Genomic DNA, 19,188 nt, shown 5'->3' on the forward strand with positions numbered 1-19,188 from the left:
CAGTAATAGATTACTCAGTGACTTGGTAAACTATATATTATAACATTGCTATTAAATAAAAATCATGTGACAAAAATAGAGGAACATATGAATTTATTGGCAAACCCAAAGAAAAAACCCTCAAATATACATAAGCAGATACAAAGATGTAACCTTGTATATTTACAGAACCATCACAATGAATTATTAATTTATACAGCAGTTTTAAATCGTAAGAAAAAATGCATTACATTTTTATGAATGCAATAAACCCATAAAAAAAAACCTTGCCAAGTGCCTCCCAGTTTGTAGCAGCTACATAATAACCCTGTATGGAGTTTAATCTAGTCAAAGTTTCACTCAGAATTATGTATTGTGCCAAGACATGACGGAGAAAATAACCTATTTATTTTAGGCTATTTTCTTTACAAAGCTCTTTTGATTTAAATATCGAAATGTAACATGCCGTTCAGAGGGAGCTGGTATGAAACACGTCTGTCACTGCTAAAGGATTCATGTTCGACAACAAGAGCTACTTCGGGGTGTCACTGACAAACTTGATATGACTGGTTACACATAAGTTGATACAGATCATTTTCAGTAAATAGATGCTGGCCACACATTAGGAGGGCCTCACATCTTATCCTGACACCAGGCACTTGTATAACCACATCCAATTTACTGCACTCTGAACCTGCAAGTCACACATAAATAAAACCTGCATGAAAGCATTGTATTTCAAATAAGGACAAATAATTTTGGAACAAATGTTAAAAAGTAGGAAAAAAGAGAATCCCTTTAAGACTTGAAGAGACAGTAGTATGAAGATCATTTAAAAAAACATCAGTGTTCTGTTAAATGAGAAACCTTCAATAATAATTCAGTGTATTTACTCAAACTCAGATGCAAATGCAAATAAAAAAACACCACGTCCGTTAACTCTAATAGGCTACATTGTTAAATATGCTATACAACATTTCTTATTGCTTCTATGCCAAATCATATCAATGTATTCAATCATCGGAATCTGATGTAAAAAATAACTAGATATTTACTATCAAACTAGAATTATTTCGTACTCTGGACTTCTTTGAATCACAATTTGTAACAGTTCAAAAGTGTGTTAGTACAAAAACTGCTCAAATTACTATAAACATGATGTGTGCATGACTACAGTGATTATTACAGACTGATCGTTAATCATTAGGTCACATTTAGGAAAAATGTCAAATTACAAACTCCTAGCATACAAACGACCTTGTGCTTTGGGCAGTTAGAACTGCAAACATACACAAATCCTGTCTTGAAACAGACACACCTTACCCCCCTATACAGTTATGCGTAATGTGTTTCACACAATGACCATTCATCAAAAGGAACAGCTGGATAAATTAGAGATATTGTGCCAATGGGATTATTTCACATGCACGGACAATAAACTGAATCCAAACATTGTTATTGCTATCAAACCTAATGCAAAAATGTAAAGCAATTTCCACTCGGGTCTTATTACTTCATCCGTGGTTCTAAATGCCATGGAGTAAAAGTACACTGGCTTTTATTCCAAATATACACTACAACAGGGGATTTCACAAATCTGTGCCAACAGAGGAGAAGGCTCAAAAACCTCACATTTACATACTCCTTGCTGTCAAATACCTTATTTAAAGCAGGGATTCAATTGTTTTGGAGAGTTATTAACCAGCAATCGTTCTAACACCTAGCAAATTGTCAGAAACAGCAAAGAAGAACAGGTTTATGTACAAGTGCATGAGAAAAAAGATCTCAGATCTTCAACCAAAATGAGAAGTATTTTGAGCGCTCCCAGGTGATGGGAGAAGCAGGACCCATAATGCAGTGGTGAATTTATACAAGTAGCTTCACTTCAAACCCCATTACTCTGTCAGCAGTTTAAATTACTGCATCAGTACTTCATTCCTTAAAATAAATAAGTTAGAGACTTAAACTCAATCAACAGAATCAATAACTGAAGCACAATACTACAAGACCCCCTTCCTCCCCCACTGTGGAAATAGTCCCAGGAAGCTTCCGTACACTCATCATACTTCATAGATGACAGCAGAGCAACGCAGACTCTCCATCTGATAGCTGAGGCCAAACTTCATACTAGAAGGTGAAAAGAAGAAGTAGCTGGAGACGAAAGAGACAGGAGCAGCGGCCAAAAACTGGAAGCTCAACTGTTGCTCAGTAGCATGTCAGGTTAATCCTGCTATTCCAGCATTTCCTGTACAAAGAGAAGACAATATCAATGAAGCCTGAAGCCAAGCAAACAAGAACATCCATTATGGTTTTATTTACACATGCGCCCAACTCAGTTACTTAAGGAGCTGTGTTCTAGGTGTAGTTACTTCTAGGTGTCACTTCTTTATTTCTCAGAATTTGACATTACAAGCAGCATGCTTTAAAGAAATACACACATGTTTTGGGTCTCAGCGAACAACAATGGCCCAATCTTAATAGTACAAGTGTATTTGTTTTTTATCTTATCCTGAGTATGAGGGAGTGAAAAGTATCCACACTGTACCTCATCTGAGTCGTTGTGAAACTCTATCTTGCCATTCTGAGTGTGGTCTGTGTCCAGGGGGTCGTCCATCCCTTCAACAGCATTGTCCTCGACATGCTGCTGCAGCACAGAGTACCTGTGAACCAGGAACCTGCAGGGCACAAAATAAATGATCCGGTAAATGTGTATCTGGAAAACACACTTAAAAGACATGATGGAGATGAAAATAAATACTGAATTATAAAGATAGAGTCTGCATTCTGAACAGGCTATCCTGTATATATATATATATATATATATATTTATATACACTATACACTAACCTGCCACCACAGACATATTTCTTGATGAAGACGACTCCGGCTGCAATGCTCAGCACCATGACGATGAGGACTGTTATCACAATGGGTACAGACTTGGAGGAGGGACCGTCCATCTGTACAAATAATGGCAGGGGCAACTGTTAAAACTTGTGGGAACAGACGCACTGAAGGCAAGCATACGACTAGAACCAATCAACATACGTAACATTTTACACAAGTAGGCAGAGGTACTGACCAGAAGTTCAGGGCCCACCAGGTCACTCACACACCTCTTACTGAGGTCGATCTCTTTACGCTCAGGCATCTTTCCTCCCTCACATTTATCTCCGGGGATTTTCCTATAGCTGTGGACCAAAGACACATCAAGAGTATGATAGTTAGTTGCATATTTCCAACTGACACGGATAAACATTCAAATGCAGATCGGTCTATAGCAGTTAATATCACCTAATGTTAATTTAAGTTTAGATCACATCCCAGTCATATTGTAACATACAATTGTGTGTGTCACCCACTAACTTCACACATGTATCATCTATTTAATATTATATTTTTTTTTTTTAAAGAAGAAGAACATGCCCCCTTTTTATATCAAAATGCAATGTTTTTTTTTAAGATCCCTCCGGTTACTGTTAACACATAGATATAAAATAATGTATACACCACTAAAGTATTCAATTTCACTGGGGAAAACGTGACAGTACAGAAGTTAAACACCAATTCACTGGGAGTTCCCACAACACACAATGGTCTAACTGGATTTTCAAGTCCAACTTCAAGTTATATAGTCTTATGCACAACTAAATAAACAATCTAAAGGGATGCAGTCAATGGCAATGAAAATCCTAAAAATCCATCTGCCCTTGCTAATTAAACATAAATACAAAAATGAAAGAAGATCTGTGAACCAAACATGTCATTTTCCTTTATGGTCAACATTCACTCTTAAAACATTACACAGCACCATTACAATCCTTCAAATGGAGCCTTCGAGTGTGCAAATCAATTTGTTCTTGTTTTAACTTTATTCAATTTGATCAAGCACCCGTTCAACGTCAGATCAGACTCTGAGATGTGCGTGTCCTTCTTATCATTATTTGTTTTCATTGTTCCTCATTGAAAGCATGAGAGTCACTCTCCCTCTCCTCTGCTTCCCCTGACTGATCTCTACTTCCTCTTCCTCATTACTTCTCTACTCGGACAAACACTGACAGCTATCTTCTGTCATATCTACCATAAAATGTGGCAATATACGTTGTTGAATATGTTTGAATATAATATATTGTAAATAGTGAAATGGATAAATACATTATCAAGCAGACTTATCATTATAGACTAGTTGAAGTAAATCATGTAGTGCTAATAAACACAGGAGAGGGTCCACACAGTCACTCACCCACTGGTCTGCAGTTGTTCCTCTTTGCCTTGCAGACAGAACTCCAGCACTTTGCCCTTCAGGTCCGGCTGCTCCACACACTCAGAGCTGTTCTCCTGACGGTAGTAACCAAAGTCACTGCAGAGACACAAAATATCGTGAGTAAGGGTGGAAGAAAAGCCTACATGTCCTCTTGCATCTGTAATTAATTTGATTTACATGAACGTTTTAATTCTCACAGTAATTTCTTTTCACGTTTACACTGATAATCAATACAAGTTTGACACATTTAATATGGAATGTTTCTCAAGTTACTGTAGTTTATGTTTTAAAGTGCATCCATTTTTGTTTGATTTTTGAGTTAATCACATTTAATTGAGCAATCTTTTTTCCTATACTTTGCAAGACCTTTACACCAACAACTTTACTTCAAATTAAAAACAATTATCGCCAGTAAGCACTGCAGTAATATTAGTATGAATTTGGGGCACATGTCTTACCACAGGAAGTCATCCAGGGTGCACGAACAGGGGGTCGGCGACGTGTTGACCTCGAAATCTCGTCCGTTCCAGCAAACAGAGTCCTTCCTGAGACGCAGGAACTTCTCTTTGTAGCCCAGCATGCAGCCATCTTTGGGGTCACTGATGTCATCAGAGTGGGCCAACCACTGCACATAGTCATCATCACCACCTGCGTTCATCAATGTTTTGTTACATATAACTCAATCAGAACACAAAATATTGACAGTCAGTTTGTTGTATCAGACATATTCTCCTGTCACGCACAGTCTCTGGTGAGCAGATCCCTGAAGTCGATGGTGATGGAGATCCAGTGCTGGCTGAGGAGGGCGTCTCTGTAGCCCCAGACACTGACATTCATGGAGCGAGCTCCCGGCTCCGAGGCCAGCCCAGTAAAGTAGATGGGGTCTTTGGTGAAGACGTAATTACGCCAGCACTGTCCTTCATCAGTAGAAAATCTGTCAGGACATTCATGAAAGTACAAACATTAGCATAACCCCAATAAATATTAAAGGTCACCTATTGTGCAAAATCCACTTGTTCATGTATTTTATACATGTGTCCCCTCTGTGTAAAGAGATTGTGAAAGTTTCAGGAAAAAAGATTCTCTCTCTTTTTGTCCTGATCCATTTATATGAAAACCTGAATATAAGCTGATCAGCTTTTGGCCACTTTATGATGTCATAATGTTTTTTTGGGTTGTGTAACCTAAAGCCAATCACCAACCGAGGTAACCCCCCCACCTTATCACCTGAATCTCCTCCTAGAGCACCATTAGGCGCTTTTACACCGCAGTACTTTTCCCACAAAAAGGTTCATCAGAACTTTGTTTATGAAAACTTTTTAGTTCTGATGAACTAAGTACAGATCGCGTTCACACCGGAATAAGTCCCTGGGGGAGGATTAGGCAAAGCATTCTTCTTCTGCTTTGGGTTTACTGGCAACTTCACGGCGTATACTGCCACCCGAAGTCCCCGGCCGGAAGTCCCCGGAGTTGGGGACTGGCTTCAGTAGAAGCTGCTGGGACTCCCAGCAGCTTCTACTGAAGCCTTCCGAGTAAATCGCCAGAACGCCGACACCTCCTCATCTCCACCGCTCCCATGTTTTATTTTGTGTTGCCATAAGTTAGTCTCTCTGCGTTTGTGAGCTGGGCTAATGCTAATAATGCTAATGCGAGGATAATAAAATGGCGGCTTCACAAAACTTTTTTGGAGTTTTACGGGGCGTGGTTTGCAATCCGCCCAGCCAATCAGAAATAGGAACCTTTTTCTCCCACGAAAGTACCTGCTCTCTAGCAGGGACGGAAAAGGGGGTAAAAAGGTTCTCATGAACTAATTTTAATTCCTGATTTTTTTGGTGTGAACGCAACATTTCGGAACTATAGTGGGAAAAGTACTGCGGTGTGAACGCGCCTATTGTGTTTTTGTTTAACCAAATATCTCGCAGAGGGCGTGGGGAGTGGCAGTTAATTTGTATTTAAAGATACAGACACAGAATCAGCACTTTTGAAACAGGGCTGAAACAGAGGGGATTATGGGATGCTACAATGGGTGATCTGTTTGGTATTTCGAGCCAAACACTTCAGAGACATGTTTTGTATATATCTGAGACCTATAATATATTGTTGAAAATCTGTTAAATACGGGACTTTTAAAGCAAAGCTAAACCATATGTGAGAGATTTGTACTGCATGCAGTTTATTACATATAAATCAGGTAAAGACAACACATAGACTCAAAGCATCAGCAAACAAACTGATCCATTCCCTAACAGAGACTCACTTGATGGTGTTGATAGGTTTATTGAGGCTTTGCTCCACAGCAACCAACAGCCCTCCAGAGTCCAGAATAGCGTAGTGATGGGGCCCATCCAGGGCCTTTATCCATGTATACCCCCCATCATCAGACACATACACATCAGGCTTCATCACTGAGATGGCATCCCCAACACTCCCTGGTGAGATAGAAAGGGGTCAGAATGGAACAAAAGAAATCATGTTTGTATTTTGGAAACATTCTTGGACCATTGTTTAAAAAAATTATAATGGTATAGAAAGCTCTGAACTGAGTTACCGTGAGATATGATGAGGCCCACAGCGTTTGGTTCAGTCAGAGGCAGCATGGGGACGTTCAGCTTCATAGCAGTGCTGTAGGCCGCATGGATGTGGAGAGTGCACTGTAGACACAAACACATAAATCTGAATGTTTACAGTTCAAACACTGTAGAGGTTGAAATAATACATTTAAAAAAAGAAACTTCTAATGTGCTGTGTTTAGCCTTTTTGACACTACAATACAAAAGCTAGTTTATCAATACTTACTTCATCAAAGTACACAGTTTCTATCAAGAATGATCTACTTTCTATCTTTGTTTATTTTTCCTCTTTTCTCTGTTTACCTTGTCTGGGTCTTTAGCTGTAGCATCGCACTTGCTGTTGACAGGTTTCCTCAGGGGAACCCACTCCCCTCCCTGATCAAAGGACACCACAGACTGCACAGAGTTATCTGGAACAACAAGACATCAATATTATTCACAGGTAGTCTTCAACATTTAGCTAAACAATATGTTTCATTTCTGTTCAGTGTTCGACATTTTTTGTGGGGCAGTTTAGTAGGAAGTAAAGCACGTTTTATTTAAAGAAGCCATAATAAATGTCAGATATGGTATTAAGTACCATCACATTCGAAATGTGTGTGTGGGTGTGTATTTCTTTATTCTTTCTTAGTTGAAACACACAGTAATAATGTATACATTTGGCGAAACACAGAGTAATAATGGATACATTTGGCAGGTTGAAAACGGAAAACTTGTCATGTAAAATGGGTTAGAATTTAAGAAAAAGGAACAAGGAGATTTGTAAACAGACCATTTAGAGCGCCGCAGACAAGATGGAGTCAAGCTTTAGCTGGTGATGTGATATTTCTAGTGAAGTGTGAGCCAGCTGCATCAAAAAAAGCAGGATATCTAACTCTGAACAGCTAATTAAATATTGATTTGACGCCTTGCCTCTGGTATGTAATGAAGAAGTAATATGTATATGTCTTTCTAAAGGGAGTTTGAGTACAGGCATGTGTTTGCTATCAGTTTACCAAACACAGGCATATGAATAGAACTACCTTTCGCCAAAACGCTGGTGAAGAATACTCCTCGCAGGGAGGTGACATTAGTGAAGTCGGTATCGCCCCCCGTGGTGGTGTAAAGGTGGCGCTCCAATGACTTGGAGTACACGGTGCCCCGGTCATCTGATACATAAATGGTGCCAAATCCTGTATCTGTGGATGTAGAGAAGAAACATAGCCAAAAGTACATGCTTTACATTCTCTACACGCTGCCTCCTATTCCTAAATGGTGATGCTTTTCACAAGGAAACAGGTGAGTTTTCTGCACAGACTGACCTCCAGGCTCATCGACGTGCATGAAGACCATGTCGTCGTTGGCTGCCAGGATGGAGTAGAACTGCTCGTGCCCGACAGGGGGCAGCTGGGCCATGTTCCACTTGTCACCCTGGTCCACTGACACATGGATCATCCTGAGAGTTCCCTGCAGAGAGACAGGCGAGAAATATTTTGACTATTTTGGATGCCAGATCATGTTTCCTTATATGCTGGTTACTAGGACCTGATGTATACTGACCCTGCCCGTCATCACAGAGGCAAAGAGGAAGCGTCCACCCAGACCGAAGGAGTAGATCTTACTAGCGACTGTCTTGACGGTTTTACCATAGTTGCTAGACCTCTTCAGATCCAGCATTCCCCGATCCACTGGAAAAAGAAACAATGGACTACTTTGAAATACATTGTACAAGAGTTACTTAATAGTTGCATATAGCATTTAAAAGAAATATGACCCACAATCATGAAAATAAGGATATATTTATAAATATTTAGCTTTTTCATCTGTTAAAGTAATAACATATGCATAAAAAAACATGTATTTTTAGGTTTTGCTTTAAAGGTCCCATGTCATGCTTTTCCGATTATTACCCATCCCCTTGTGTGTTATGAAGGTTTTTATGCATGTAAACGGTCTGCAAAGTCACAAACCCTCAACGTACACCCTGTTGCGAGTAAAACTCTAACACAGAAAATACCTGTCTATGCTGCCCCAGAACGCCTCGTTGGAGATTTCTCTTTTTCTTCCTGGTGACGTAACGTGATGTAACGACGACCCAAATGGACCCATTGATCCAAATGGACCAATCCGTGGAGCCGTTACGTTACGTCCGCGGATTGGTCCAAATTGACCAATCCGCGGACTTCCTCACACACACACACACTCAATATTTTCTCAGCTGCAGCTCCTCCGATTTCTCCTCCCTGAGACGGCGGGATGTGGCGAGGCTGTGAGTCGGTATGTGAGCACACACACAAACTCCCAGCCAGGTTGCGGGTGTGTGTGTGTGTGTTCGGGCTGGGTTTCGCTGTCTCGCAGATGGCCACTGGGCTCATAGGGAGGGGGGGCAGGAGCTCCAACAAGCCGTTTAGGACAGAAAGTGAATACACATACTATACAGAGATGCTGTATGAGAAACCAATGCGATTTTGGAAAATTGCACGATATAAATCTATTTTAGTATACCTCAACAATGGAATTATGATCAGTAGAAATGGCCATGACATGGGACCTTTAAGAAGGGATGACTTACCGCAGGATCCATTGCGGCTAGATGTGAAGAAAATTGTATTTTTCCTTCCCCTGGTATCACAATGAAAAGAAAGACTTTCAGATAAGCAGAAACACCCATTTTAGCCTCCAAAGTCAAGGACATTTAAGCTTACTACAGTAGATGTATAGGGATTTGTTGATGTTAAGTATGTGACAAATGCTCACGTTTCAATAAACAACAAAACCAGCACAGAGGAAATCAGGGGCCTGTACTACGAAGCTGGTTCAACCTAACCTGGATATGTTTGAGTTAGCCGGTTGGCCTAATCCAAAACATACGTGCTCTTGCTAAACTGTACTACGACGCGGGTTATCAAGTGGATCGCTCAAGCCAGCCGTGTCCTATCGAGTTAGGTGCGCGTTCACATGAAAGGGGTGGTATTTGGAGCATTCGACCAATCACAAACATAGAGAAGCGTACTGACAGCGCTGCGTCATACTTCCTGAATGAAAAGTCAACTATAATATTAGACATATGAAGAAGTTAAACTTTAAACATCCATGACTTAAACACTTTATCCAGGATAAAAGCCATAGCTGCACCTGCAAGGTGAATAAAGCTGGTAAAAGAAAAAGTGTTTGAATGCATACATTAACAGGTTTATGATATCACTGCCCCGTCTAAAACACGAGTGGATCTGACTTTAATTACATTTGTCTCGAGTGTTTCGTCAACTTAATGTGTTGCTTAAAATAATACTTCTGCATACAGTATGTGACACTGTGAGTGTTGCACGGCCAGATACGGCTCAGCTGACTCAGATAAGAAAATATATGATACATTATGAAGTGATATGCCGCGGACTGCACTTAATGTTACTCTGATCCGGTTACTTATGTTGTAGCAGATATTTAAGTAAGCTTTCTTAACGCTAATGTTAAATAGTCAGATTGCTCTGAAGATGGGAGGTGATATTCTATTAATGTTCACGTTCACACAGTCGGTGATTTTTGCTGGCCGTCTTTCCTGCAACGGCAGCTTTTCTGTATTTCCTTTCTCCTGTAATATGACTTGATCGCTTTAAACTCCGCACACTGAGCTCTGATTGGTCAGCAGGCGGTGCTTTCACTGAGTTGAGCTCTTAGCCTGCAACCTAACCTGGTCCCGACCAGGTTAGCCGCTAAGCATAAGTTACCATGGAGATCTAGCCTGCTAAAAAGAGAACCAGCTTCGTAGGACCGGAAAGCCGGAGTTTTCCTTGAATTTAGTCGGCTAAGCGAAAATCCTGCTTCGTAGTATACCCCCCAGGGGCCTATACTACGAACCGGGTTCAACCTAACCTGGATATGTTTGAGTTAGCCGGTTGGCCTAATCCAAAACATACGCGCTCTCGCTAAACTGTACTACGACGCGGGTTATCAAGTGGATCGCTCAAGCCAGCCGTTTCCTATCTAGTTAGGTGCGCGTTCACATGAAAGGGGTGGTATTTGGAGCATTCGACCAATCACAAACATGGAGAAGCGCACTGACAGCGCAGCGTCATACTTCCTGAATGAAAAGTGAACTTTAATACTAGTCAAAAATGAAGAAGTTAAACTTTAAACATCCATGACTTAAACACTTTATCCAGGATAAAAGCCAAAGAGCTGCACCTGCAAGGTGAATACAGCTGGCAAAAGAAAAAGTGTTTGAATGCGTACATTAACAGGTTTATGATATCACTGCCCCGTCTAAAACACTGCTAAGCATAAGTTACCATGGAGATCTTGCCTGCTAAAAAGAGAACCAGCTTCGTAGGACCGGAAAGCCAGAGTTTCCCCTGAATTTAGCCGGCTAAGCGAAAATCCTGCTTCGTAGTATACCCCCCAGGTCTCTCAGGATTCCTAATGCATCCTCTGTTTATTCCTATAGTAGGTTTTGCTTCATAGTGAAAATAGATATTGCATGACATAGCTTATCAAATGCAAAGACAGCTCAGTCATGCCCTTACTAAATATTTACATTTTTTTTTTTAATGTTGGGCTTTGACTTTACAAAACTCCTGTCCAAGATTAAAATGACCTAACTTCCTCGAGCTTATTCAAATGAACATCTTTGGGATAGTAATACAAGTTGATGTTTTATGAACACTGTCATGTACATGCAGTTTTTCTCTGACACAGTGACTTTGAAAACACAGATTTAAAGGTAACAATATACAGTATTTAGAGCTGCAAAGGTTACCAAGCAATACAAACCAGGAAGTAACTCTACTGTAAATCAACAAGATTGCTGCAAGGGCTCGGCCTCAGCTGAGCTGGTTTTACAGTCACCGACTGTAATGCAATGCAGTTGTACTGCCTATTTTGGAGCAAAGATACAAGTCTTTGAAGGAAAATTATGAACATGTTGTCATTGAGCTTATTGAGGTAAAAAAAAATCAGCATAACTGTCAAAACAACACTCTGCTTTCATCCTACCTGTAATAATTATTATGTTGGAGGAACTAAAACAAAATAAAAATATGACTAACAAATCCTATCACTTCTTGAATCGTTGCCAGTTGACAGACCAATAAGAATGCCGTCTTTCAACTACTCCCTAATCTCACTGAATAGAAATGTTTACCTGAGACACATTTGGGGATTTTGAGTTACACTGCTGTTTGTTCACTGAGCACCTGACAAAGGTGCTCAGTGAACAAAGTTTGCCTCGTCTCTTACCATTTAACAAGACACACTGTGTCTTGGATCTTTTTCCAGTTGCTGCCAAAATCTTCAGACAGCCACAGTTCATTCTGAAGACAGAAAAAATAGATTTATTAAGTAATTAAATATTGGTTCAACTGCACTGTTAACGCAGCTCACACAGAACATGAGTTGCCCATAAATAACATTGACATGTTAATAAATGTGCTCTGTGCAAACAATTATTGACCATTATTCTTTCTATGAGGGAGTGAGGTTAAGGCCATTGCTTAAAGGTTTTAAACCAGGTCACGCGAAAGGTTGTTTACTCTCTCTAATTAATGACAGATCTCTTATAACTATGAGATACACACATACTGTAAAGCTTTTAAGGTTTGTATAGACAAACTTACTTAAATCCCATATTGTAAGTTCCAAACAAAAGCTATTTTTAATGGATAGGATTGTTTCAATGCTTTTTTTTACTGGTTTTCCAAAACCGTCGATTTAATAGGAGACAATAAAGAGAGCATATAACCCCTTTATTTGTATACACACCATTGTCTCCAAGTATCAATAGACTTTATGGTACTTTTTACTTGTTATAAATAGCTTCTAACTCTCTATCGTTCCATTCTTACACTGTTGCTGAGGACCAGAAGCACATTGGAATTGTCAGGGTTGTATGTGATCTGCGACAGGGGGATGAAGGGCAGGTCGCGGTGGATGAAACTCTTTCCAAAGTCTTCAGAGACAAAGACCCTGGACCCAAGACCTCCAGAAACTTCTCCTGTCAGGATCACCTACGAGCCAGAGATCAAAATGTAGACTGATGAAACCAAACAAAGGCTAAAGGTATTTTACAGTTCGGCACGTCAGAGAAGTACAACATTTGATGATGAGGACATGACTTACTTTCCCACTGTTCCCGATAGCAATGCCGAACTCTGACCTGATGAAGGTGTTGTTGATGAGGGACGTCACATCTTCGAACGACTTCCCATAGTTTTCACTAGCATATAAAGGGTTGCGGTTGATGTAAATGAAAATCAAATGCAAAGCATGAGTTGTTTTTTCCAGCAGGTTAGATGACTTACCTTCGATAGAGTTTTGACTGACCGAGTCTAATCATGAAGAAGGGCACCTGAAAGGTCGTCAAAGCCAGAATGACCTGCCAAGAAAATAAGGTTTAGCTTTAAGAAAGTGGAGCCTGGATCTTTTATTTATGTAGATCAGACCCTTATGTGAGGGAACTCATTATGAAATCAACAAGGTTCTTTGCAAGCAGACTTCACTATCACTTTCATGCAGTTCACTCAATATTCAAGCAAAGTTTAGTCTGCTCCCGTCACAGAGAACCAACACTGCAAGAGAGACAGTTTTGTGCAAAAAAACTGATGAAAATAACACTCACCCCAGTGCCATCTCCAACCCAGGCCAGCGACACTGACCCACTCAGGTCATTGAAAGTATACTGAAGAAAGATTGAAAATAAACATATTACAAATCACAGCACTAGTTGAGCAGTATGTCTATATCTGTAGAAATACTTAAGTTTTACTTTAAGTTGAAAAGAAGGTATAAACCTACTAGGGCTGTCCTAGACTGCAGAAATAATTAGAAAATGCATTTCCTGCTGAAAATGCGTGTGAATGCTATAAACTGTGTACATTTGTAGCTGAATTTAGCTGAAAATGCAGAAAAAGCTGAATATTCTATTAGTTGAATGGTAGCTGCTTTTAGCTACAGAGACCAAGTAAGTGTGTTGCTGAACTTAGCGGAGAAATGCAGAAAAGTGAAATGATTTGAATCAAAATTGTTACAGCTCAAAAGCATTGCAATGACTTTGTTCAAAACTTGAAAGTGAAATGTTAAACTAGAACAGTAGGACAAATAGTGAAAAAGCTTAATATTTAAAAGAAAAGGTTTAAAAAAGGTATAAACAACTAAATGTATATCCTCAATGTCCTGAAATAGCTGAATAAGTTAACCTGTTAAGCCCGAAGGTCCCCGCCGACGGGGACCCTGATTTTTTTTATACACACTCACACAAATATTTTTAATATTTTTTTAAGAATCTTTTTTTTTATTTACATTTTTTTAATTTTTTTTTTTTTAATGGAATGAATACCTATAGTGATTATTCAATGTAATACAATGATTTTTATAGTCTGGTATCTGAAAAAGGTCAAATGGCACTGATGGGCCCAAATGGGCCCAAATGTGCCCAAAGCTTATTCCGCCTGGACTTTATTTTCATAAACCTCTCTAAAAAGGTCAAATGTCACTTGTTTTGCCTCAATCTTGATACAGGGTACTTATTATATGTTATAATTTGGATTCCTAAAGCTTTTAGGCTACTAACCCATCATTCAAGGTTGGTCTTCACTATAAGTAATGGGTTTTCTTTAGGCGGAGACAGGAATTTACATTTTTTTGCTATGTTCCATCTGAATTTACTCTGACACAGAAACATCTATATTGATTCTGACACTTCTACATCCAACTCACAGATGTAACCTTGCTTTGATAACAAAAATTATTCATATAAACCTTTTAGAAGTGAAGTTACAGTCATTTGTTCTGGGAATGTCATTTTCGAGCCTGAAACCTGAAAAACAGGCTCGGGGTTTTAATTGAATAGTTTCTGCAGCTGAAAGTAGGTGAAGAAGTGATATTTTAAATGTAAGTAGTAGTGAATGAATGTTTACAAACACCTGTGTGTGAGCCCAGAGATCAAAGGTTACCATGGTGACAACGTTATCAAACATCTGTGTAGTGAGCCCAGAGATCAAAGGTTTCCATGGAGATGTGCTGTGAAAGGAGAGCCTTTCCGTTGTTCTGAATGAGAGATAAAGCTCTTACATTTCTAACTATATTTTAAAATCAGTAGCTAATATCGGTAAAATGTCAACGCGTGCAGCATCTCAGGACCCCGACGAGCGTCTGAAGTGTGCTTTTTGTGTACTTTCGGGTCAATAATGTGGCATTTTTGGCAGATTTACTAAAGGTGTGCAGCTGCTGCTCTGAGGACAGATCAGGCTTAATTTACAATGGGCCTTAATGGAGACATGTTGAAAGTCTTTGTCACTTCATGCCCTCAAGAGGCATTTTGTTAAAATGTTTTGCTTAATTTTTTTTTATTTTTCAAGCTAAGAGATGTTTTCCTACAATTCAAACATACAATTATGTCCCAGGAGTGTAGGGTTTGGGAATTATGGAAGTTTAAACGAGGCCATAATGGAAACGCGGAAACGGACCCCGAAAACGATAACGGGTCCCAAGGTGGATAGATCTGCAAACGGAACGCTCTGGGGGGCCAAACGGCTCCGTGTGTACGCCCTATATGATCATTTCCTGATAACGATGAAGCCATAGCCCCACCTCTCCTGCTCACTGCTGTAGCATGGTCAGTATCTACTGTCAGTAGCTACTGCTACTGACCATGCTACAGATGTTAGTGCAAAATCTACAGCTCCTCTACCACAACCATCAGCAACAAGTGGACATGGAGAATTACATGAACTACATGTTGCTAAATCCACCGCGGGGCATAAACAGAAGGGCAACCATGGCAACGATGCTCGGGGGTCTTCTTCGCTGCTTTTGGTGTATTTTGTGGCGAAAGTACAGCGTACTACAGCGTTGTGTACTACAGCGTCTCCAGCGCTCCGAGTGGTCTCGTGTGAACGGAAGACTTTTTTGATATCGTATTCGGTTCGTTTGCGTTTCGTATGCGTTTGCGTGTAAATGGGGTCTAAGCCTTAACGAGCTGCGCAATACACACACTAATGTTAAAATCTGAAGAAAGCCTCTATACCAAGCTCCAAACTAAGTTAAATATCTCAAAAAGTGTACAATATATGAAAGATCTGAAGAACAAATGTTATAGCTGAAGGTCTTGTGATCATTTTAAAGTTGGAATGAAGTCTCTAGCTGAAAGTATGTGGAAGGAGTAGCATTTGGCGCACAGTGTAGGTAAAAGAGGATTTGAGGATCCTCCCATTGAGTTACATGTTAAAAAAAAGAGTTAAAAAGCTGAATATTTCAAAAAAGATCAAATATTATGAAAAAGTTGAAAGTTTCCCATCATGTGCTGAAAAGGCTGAACATTTTTTATATTTGAATGGTTTCTGTAGCTAAAAGTAGGCTGAAGTTATTCGATGGCAAAATATTGGTTGAAATAATAATAAGTAGATTAAAGATTTGAAGAACTAGTGTACTAACAGACATGTTTCTTCCACAAAGAATCATGCTAAAGCAACACGAGATGTGCTTATTCTTGGAAATAAATCATTCTGCTGATAAAAATGGTGAATGCACTCAAGAAATCTTAGACGACAAAGACCAAAACAACAAATTAGGCAACTGATCAAGTTAACAGTCCTAGCACTGACCACACAACTACAAACTGAAGTCAAATGGTGCATTTTGCAATTTGTTTTGCTCTGACTGCTACCGTGCTTCCTTCCACTGATGACAAAGTAGAAACTGAAGCACCTCTTATCCGACTCATTTCAACAGGCGGAAAGCTCCAGTCAAACTGCTTTCAGGGAAGACCTTTGAAAATAGCTAATGAATACCACATTAAGACCTGAAGACAAGAAACGGACTCTGCTTCTGTTGATTGTTTTGTGCAAATCAAGTCAATTTAGCAGTAGGGCTCAAACTAAAATACTTGTCCAACTTCCTGATTATAAATGGTATTTGTGAAACTTTTTCCCCGTGTTCTTCAACCATGTGAACACTCATTAAGTGTTTCAGGCAGGTCTCTACCAGCAGTTCATGCTGTAAACAGCTCCAGTACCAGTGGGACCTGCAACATTAACTCGTGGGGAATGACGAAGCTGAGCCTCCAGGAATTCTGTCGACTTTAGATTACCAAGGCAAGTATACAAAAACTGCGATGCAAAGTTGATCACATGGCAATGAGGAGCTAGGGAAATACACTGGACTCTGCTGAGGTCAGCCTACTGTTTAGGAAAAGCATTGCATAGTTGCGTAGATACTTTATAAACTGCATTAATTGGGGTGCTTTCACTTAAAGCACTTAAACCATTACACATATGTTGAGACAAAATGTAGCCTTCTCCACTATTCAGGATTTAAGAGATACAAACTAAATGCTGTAGTCTCTTGGTTTCCAGCAGACTTCCTGCTTGCTAACTCCTTAGACCACCACACAAACACAGCTTTTAATTACAAAATAACTACCACACAGCCAGTCACATGTATCCCACTGGGCCAATTTCCCAGTCAACATTAAGGCAGATTCACTGTCAGTTGAAGCAAAGAAAAGTGGGATCCACAAATACAGAATACAGCTGCATCCGTAAGAAGAATAAGATATAGGGCATGGCAATTATTGGAGCATTTGAAAGGTAAACCTGTCTGGTAGTGCTTCAGTGCAGCCTACGTAGGTCTTTAAGCATGAGGAAAATAGGCGTTGTTACTGTTTCACCACACTGTATTTCACTGCACCAAATGCTAAAGAGAAATCATGATGTAAGGGAAGATGGTTCCAAGCAAGTCATTTCCAGGTTCTTTAAAACAAATAAAAAAACAGAAACAGTGCAATATCTTCGGGGTTAAGTCTACAGTTGAATGGAAACAGGCCGCCAGGTTTCTAAAGGCACATGATAGCTGATTAGGCCTATTATTGTTGCACCTGGTTAGCACCTGCGCATCCTCTGCGTTACGCTCATTTAATTATCAGTAACAGGACCTCAGTTGGTAACTTACACTGTGGGTGTTTTCTGCTAACTTGGTGTCAGCTCCTTTAATTGCTTTGCAGGAGTCGCCCTGCTCGGTGCTTCTTCGTTGTATCTTGTGGATTGGTGATGCAGCCAGCCATGCAGGCAGAGCTCTCTTTACGATGTTCGCTGCTTGTGCTTTAATGTTTGAATGCCTCGCAAAAAGCGACTGTCGGAAAGGGTTGGATTCCAGCCTAGAATCTAGACCGGCTGTGAAAGTGAAAACGGATAACAGAAGGGCACGGCGCAGCAAAAGTCCCATCCTCGCTGCTGGTGTCAATGGCAAACAAAACAAAACAAAGACGAAAAAACACCCCAAAACAAGTCTTTGTTTACCCTGGTCTTGTCTGGAAATTGAAGGTCGCTACAGCTCTGCCGCGGATGACATCAATAATACAGTAGTCTCCTCCTGACAGCGATTATTTCGGGCTTTCAAAACACGGAGCGCCAAAGCTCCGTCTATTTCCCCGCGCAGCAGCAGAAACTATGTCAAAAAACGAAATTTTGAAAATGTACCGGAGTATTAACAGCGAATATCCGCGCAGCACTCCTTAGCCACGGATCAGGCAAATTGTGTCTGCACAGGTTGTGGTTGTAACCATGTAATGCTATATGCAGAGAGACCACTCTGTGATTGGCTGTTCTTCTGTTCCGGTCCACCAATCCGCTTTTGAGGTTTTGAGAAGGCGGGACCTAACAGAGGAGCTGTCAAAGCCTGTCAAGATAGGTTGAGCATTACTATCATGTAACTCCATCCATCCAGAAATCAATTCAAATGTGATTTTTTTTACAATTGGTTACATTTTGGGAGACAATAAACGTGTTATTTAAATACAGGTGGGCTAATCTAAAAGGGGGAGAATACAGAGTAAGTGCTGCTTTATAATTCATTGGCTCAGCCCATCTGGCTCTATCACTCAAAACAAAAGTAATAAAACGACTAGTTTGTTTTAAAGAAAAATATGCTTTGTGTGTGATTTGTGTTAAATTCCCAGTGTTGTTGAATATGTTGTACTTTAACAATCTGAAAAGCCTTTCCCCAAGCATTGTTTCTCCTGCCATATAATAGTATTAGTTTATTATATGTATTTTGTAATTTGCAGTTAATTGATTATTTGACATTTTTACATTTAAAAACACATTTCACATCCAAAAATGTTACCTGGCAAAATCGTATATGTCCTCACAAACAAATGGATGTTCAAAAAGCATGTTGGTGTTATGTCTCGTAAAATCTGTTAAGTTAATGTTTTTAGTTCAGTCTTGTATCCTATTATTTTGTAGTAACCTTTCCTTCTTGTTGCAGATTACCTCACTTCCTCCCTTTGTGTGTTTTCCCTCCACTGTGATTGTCGACTCCGCCCTAATTGTCTGCACCTGTTCCCACTTAGCCTGCCTATATATAGATTCTGTCTCCCTTGTCTTGTTGCCAGTTCATTTCGTC

The 19,188-nt window shown here is 39.9% G+C and overlaps 1 protein-coding gene across 1 annotated transcript; it reads right to left on the reverse strand.

Annotated features, from left to right (window-relative positions):
• Positions 1–76: 76 nt before the first annotated feature.
• sort1b (sortilin 1b) lies at positions 77–18,333 on the reverse strand. The gene is made up of 20 exons (XM_034086546.1): positions 17,734–18,333; positions 13,406–13,465; positions 13,089–13,162; positions 12,907–13,003; positions 12,633–12,794; positions 12,028–12,101; positions 9,365–9,414; positions 8,353–8,480; positions 8,115–8,259; positions 7,836–7,991; positions 7,117–7,223; positions 6,792–6,894; positions 6,501–6,672; positions 4,987–5,177; positions 4,702–4,891; positions 4,223–4,339; positions 3,062–3,170; positions 2,827–2,939; positions 2,525–2,654; positions 77–2,224 (listed from the first exon to the last, which is right to left on the reverse strand). The coding sequence occupies exons 1-20, from the start codon at positions 18,004–18,006 to the stop codon at positions 2,210–2,212; spliced, it is 2,466 nt and encodes an 821-aa protein (XP_033942437.1). The 5' UTR covers positions 18,007–18,333; the 3' UTR covers positions 77–2,209.
• Between the last annotated feature and the right edge of the window lie 855 nt (positions 18,334–19,188).

Source organism: Pseudochaenichthys georgianus, chromosome 7, assembly GCF_902827115.2.
Source record: "Pseudochaenichthys georgianus chromosome 7, fPseGeo1.2, whole genome shotgun sequence".
NCBI classification, from domain to species: Eukaryota; Metazoa; Chordata; class Actinopteri; order Perciformes; family Channichthyidae; genus Pseudochaenichthys; species Pseudochaenichthys georgianus.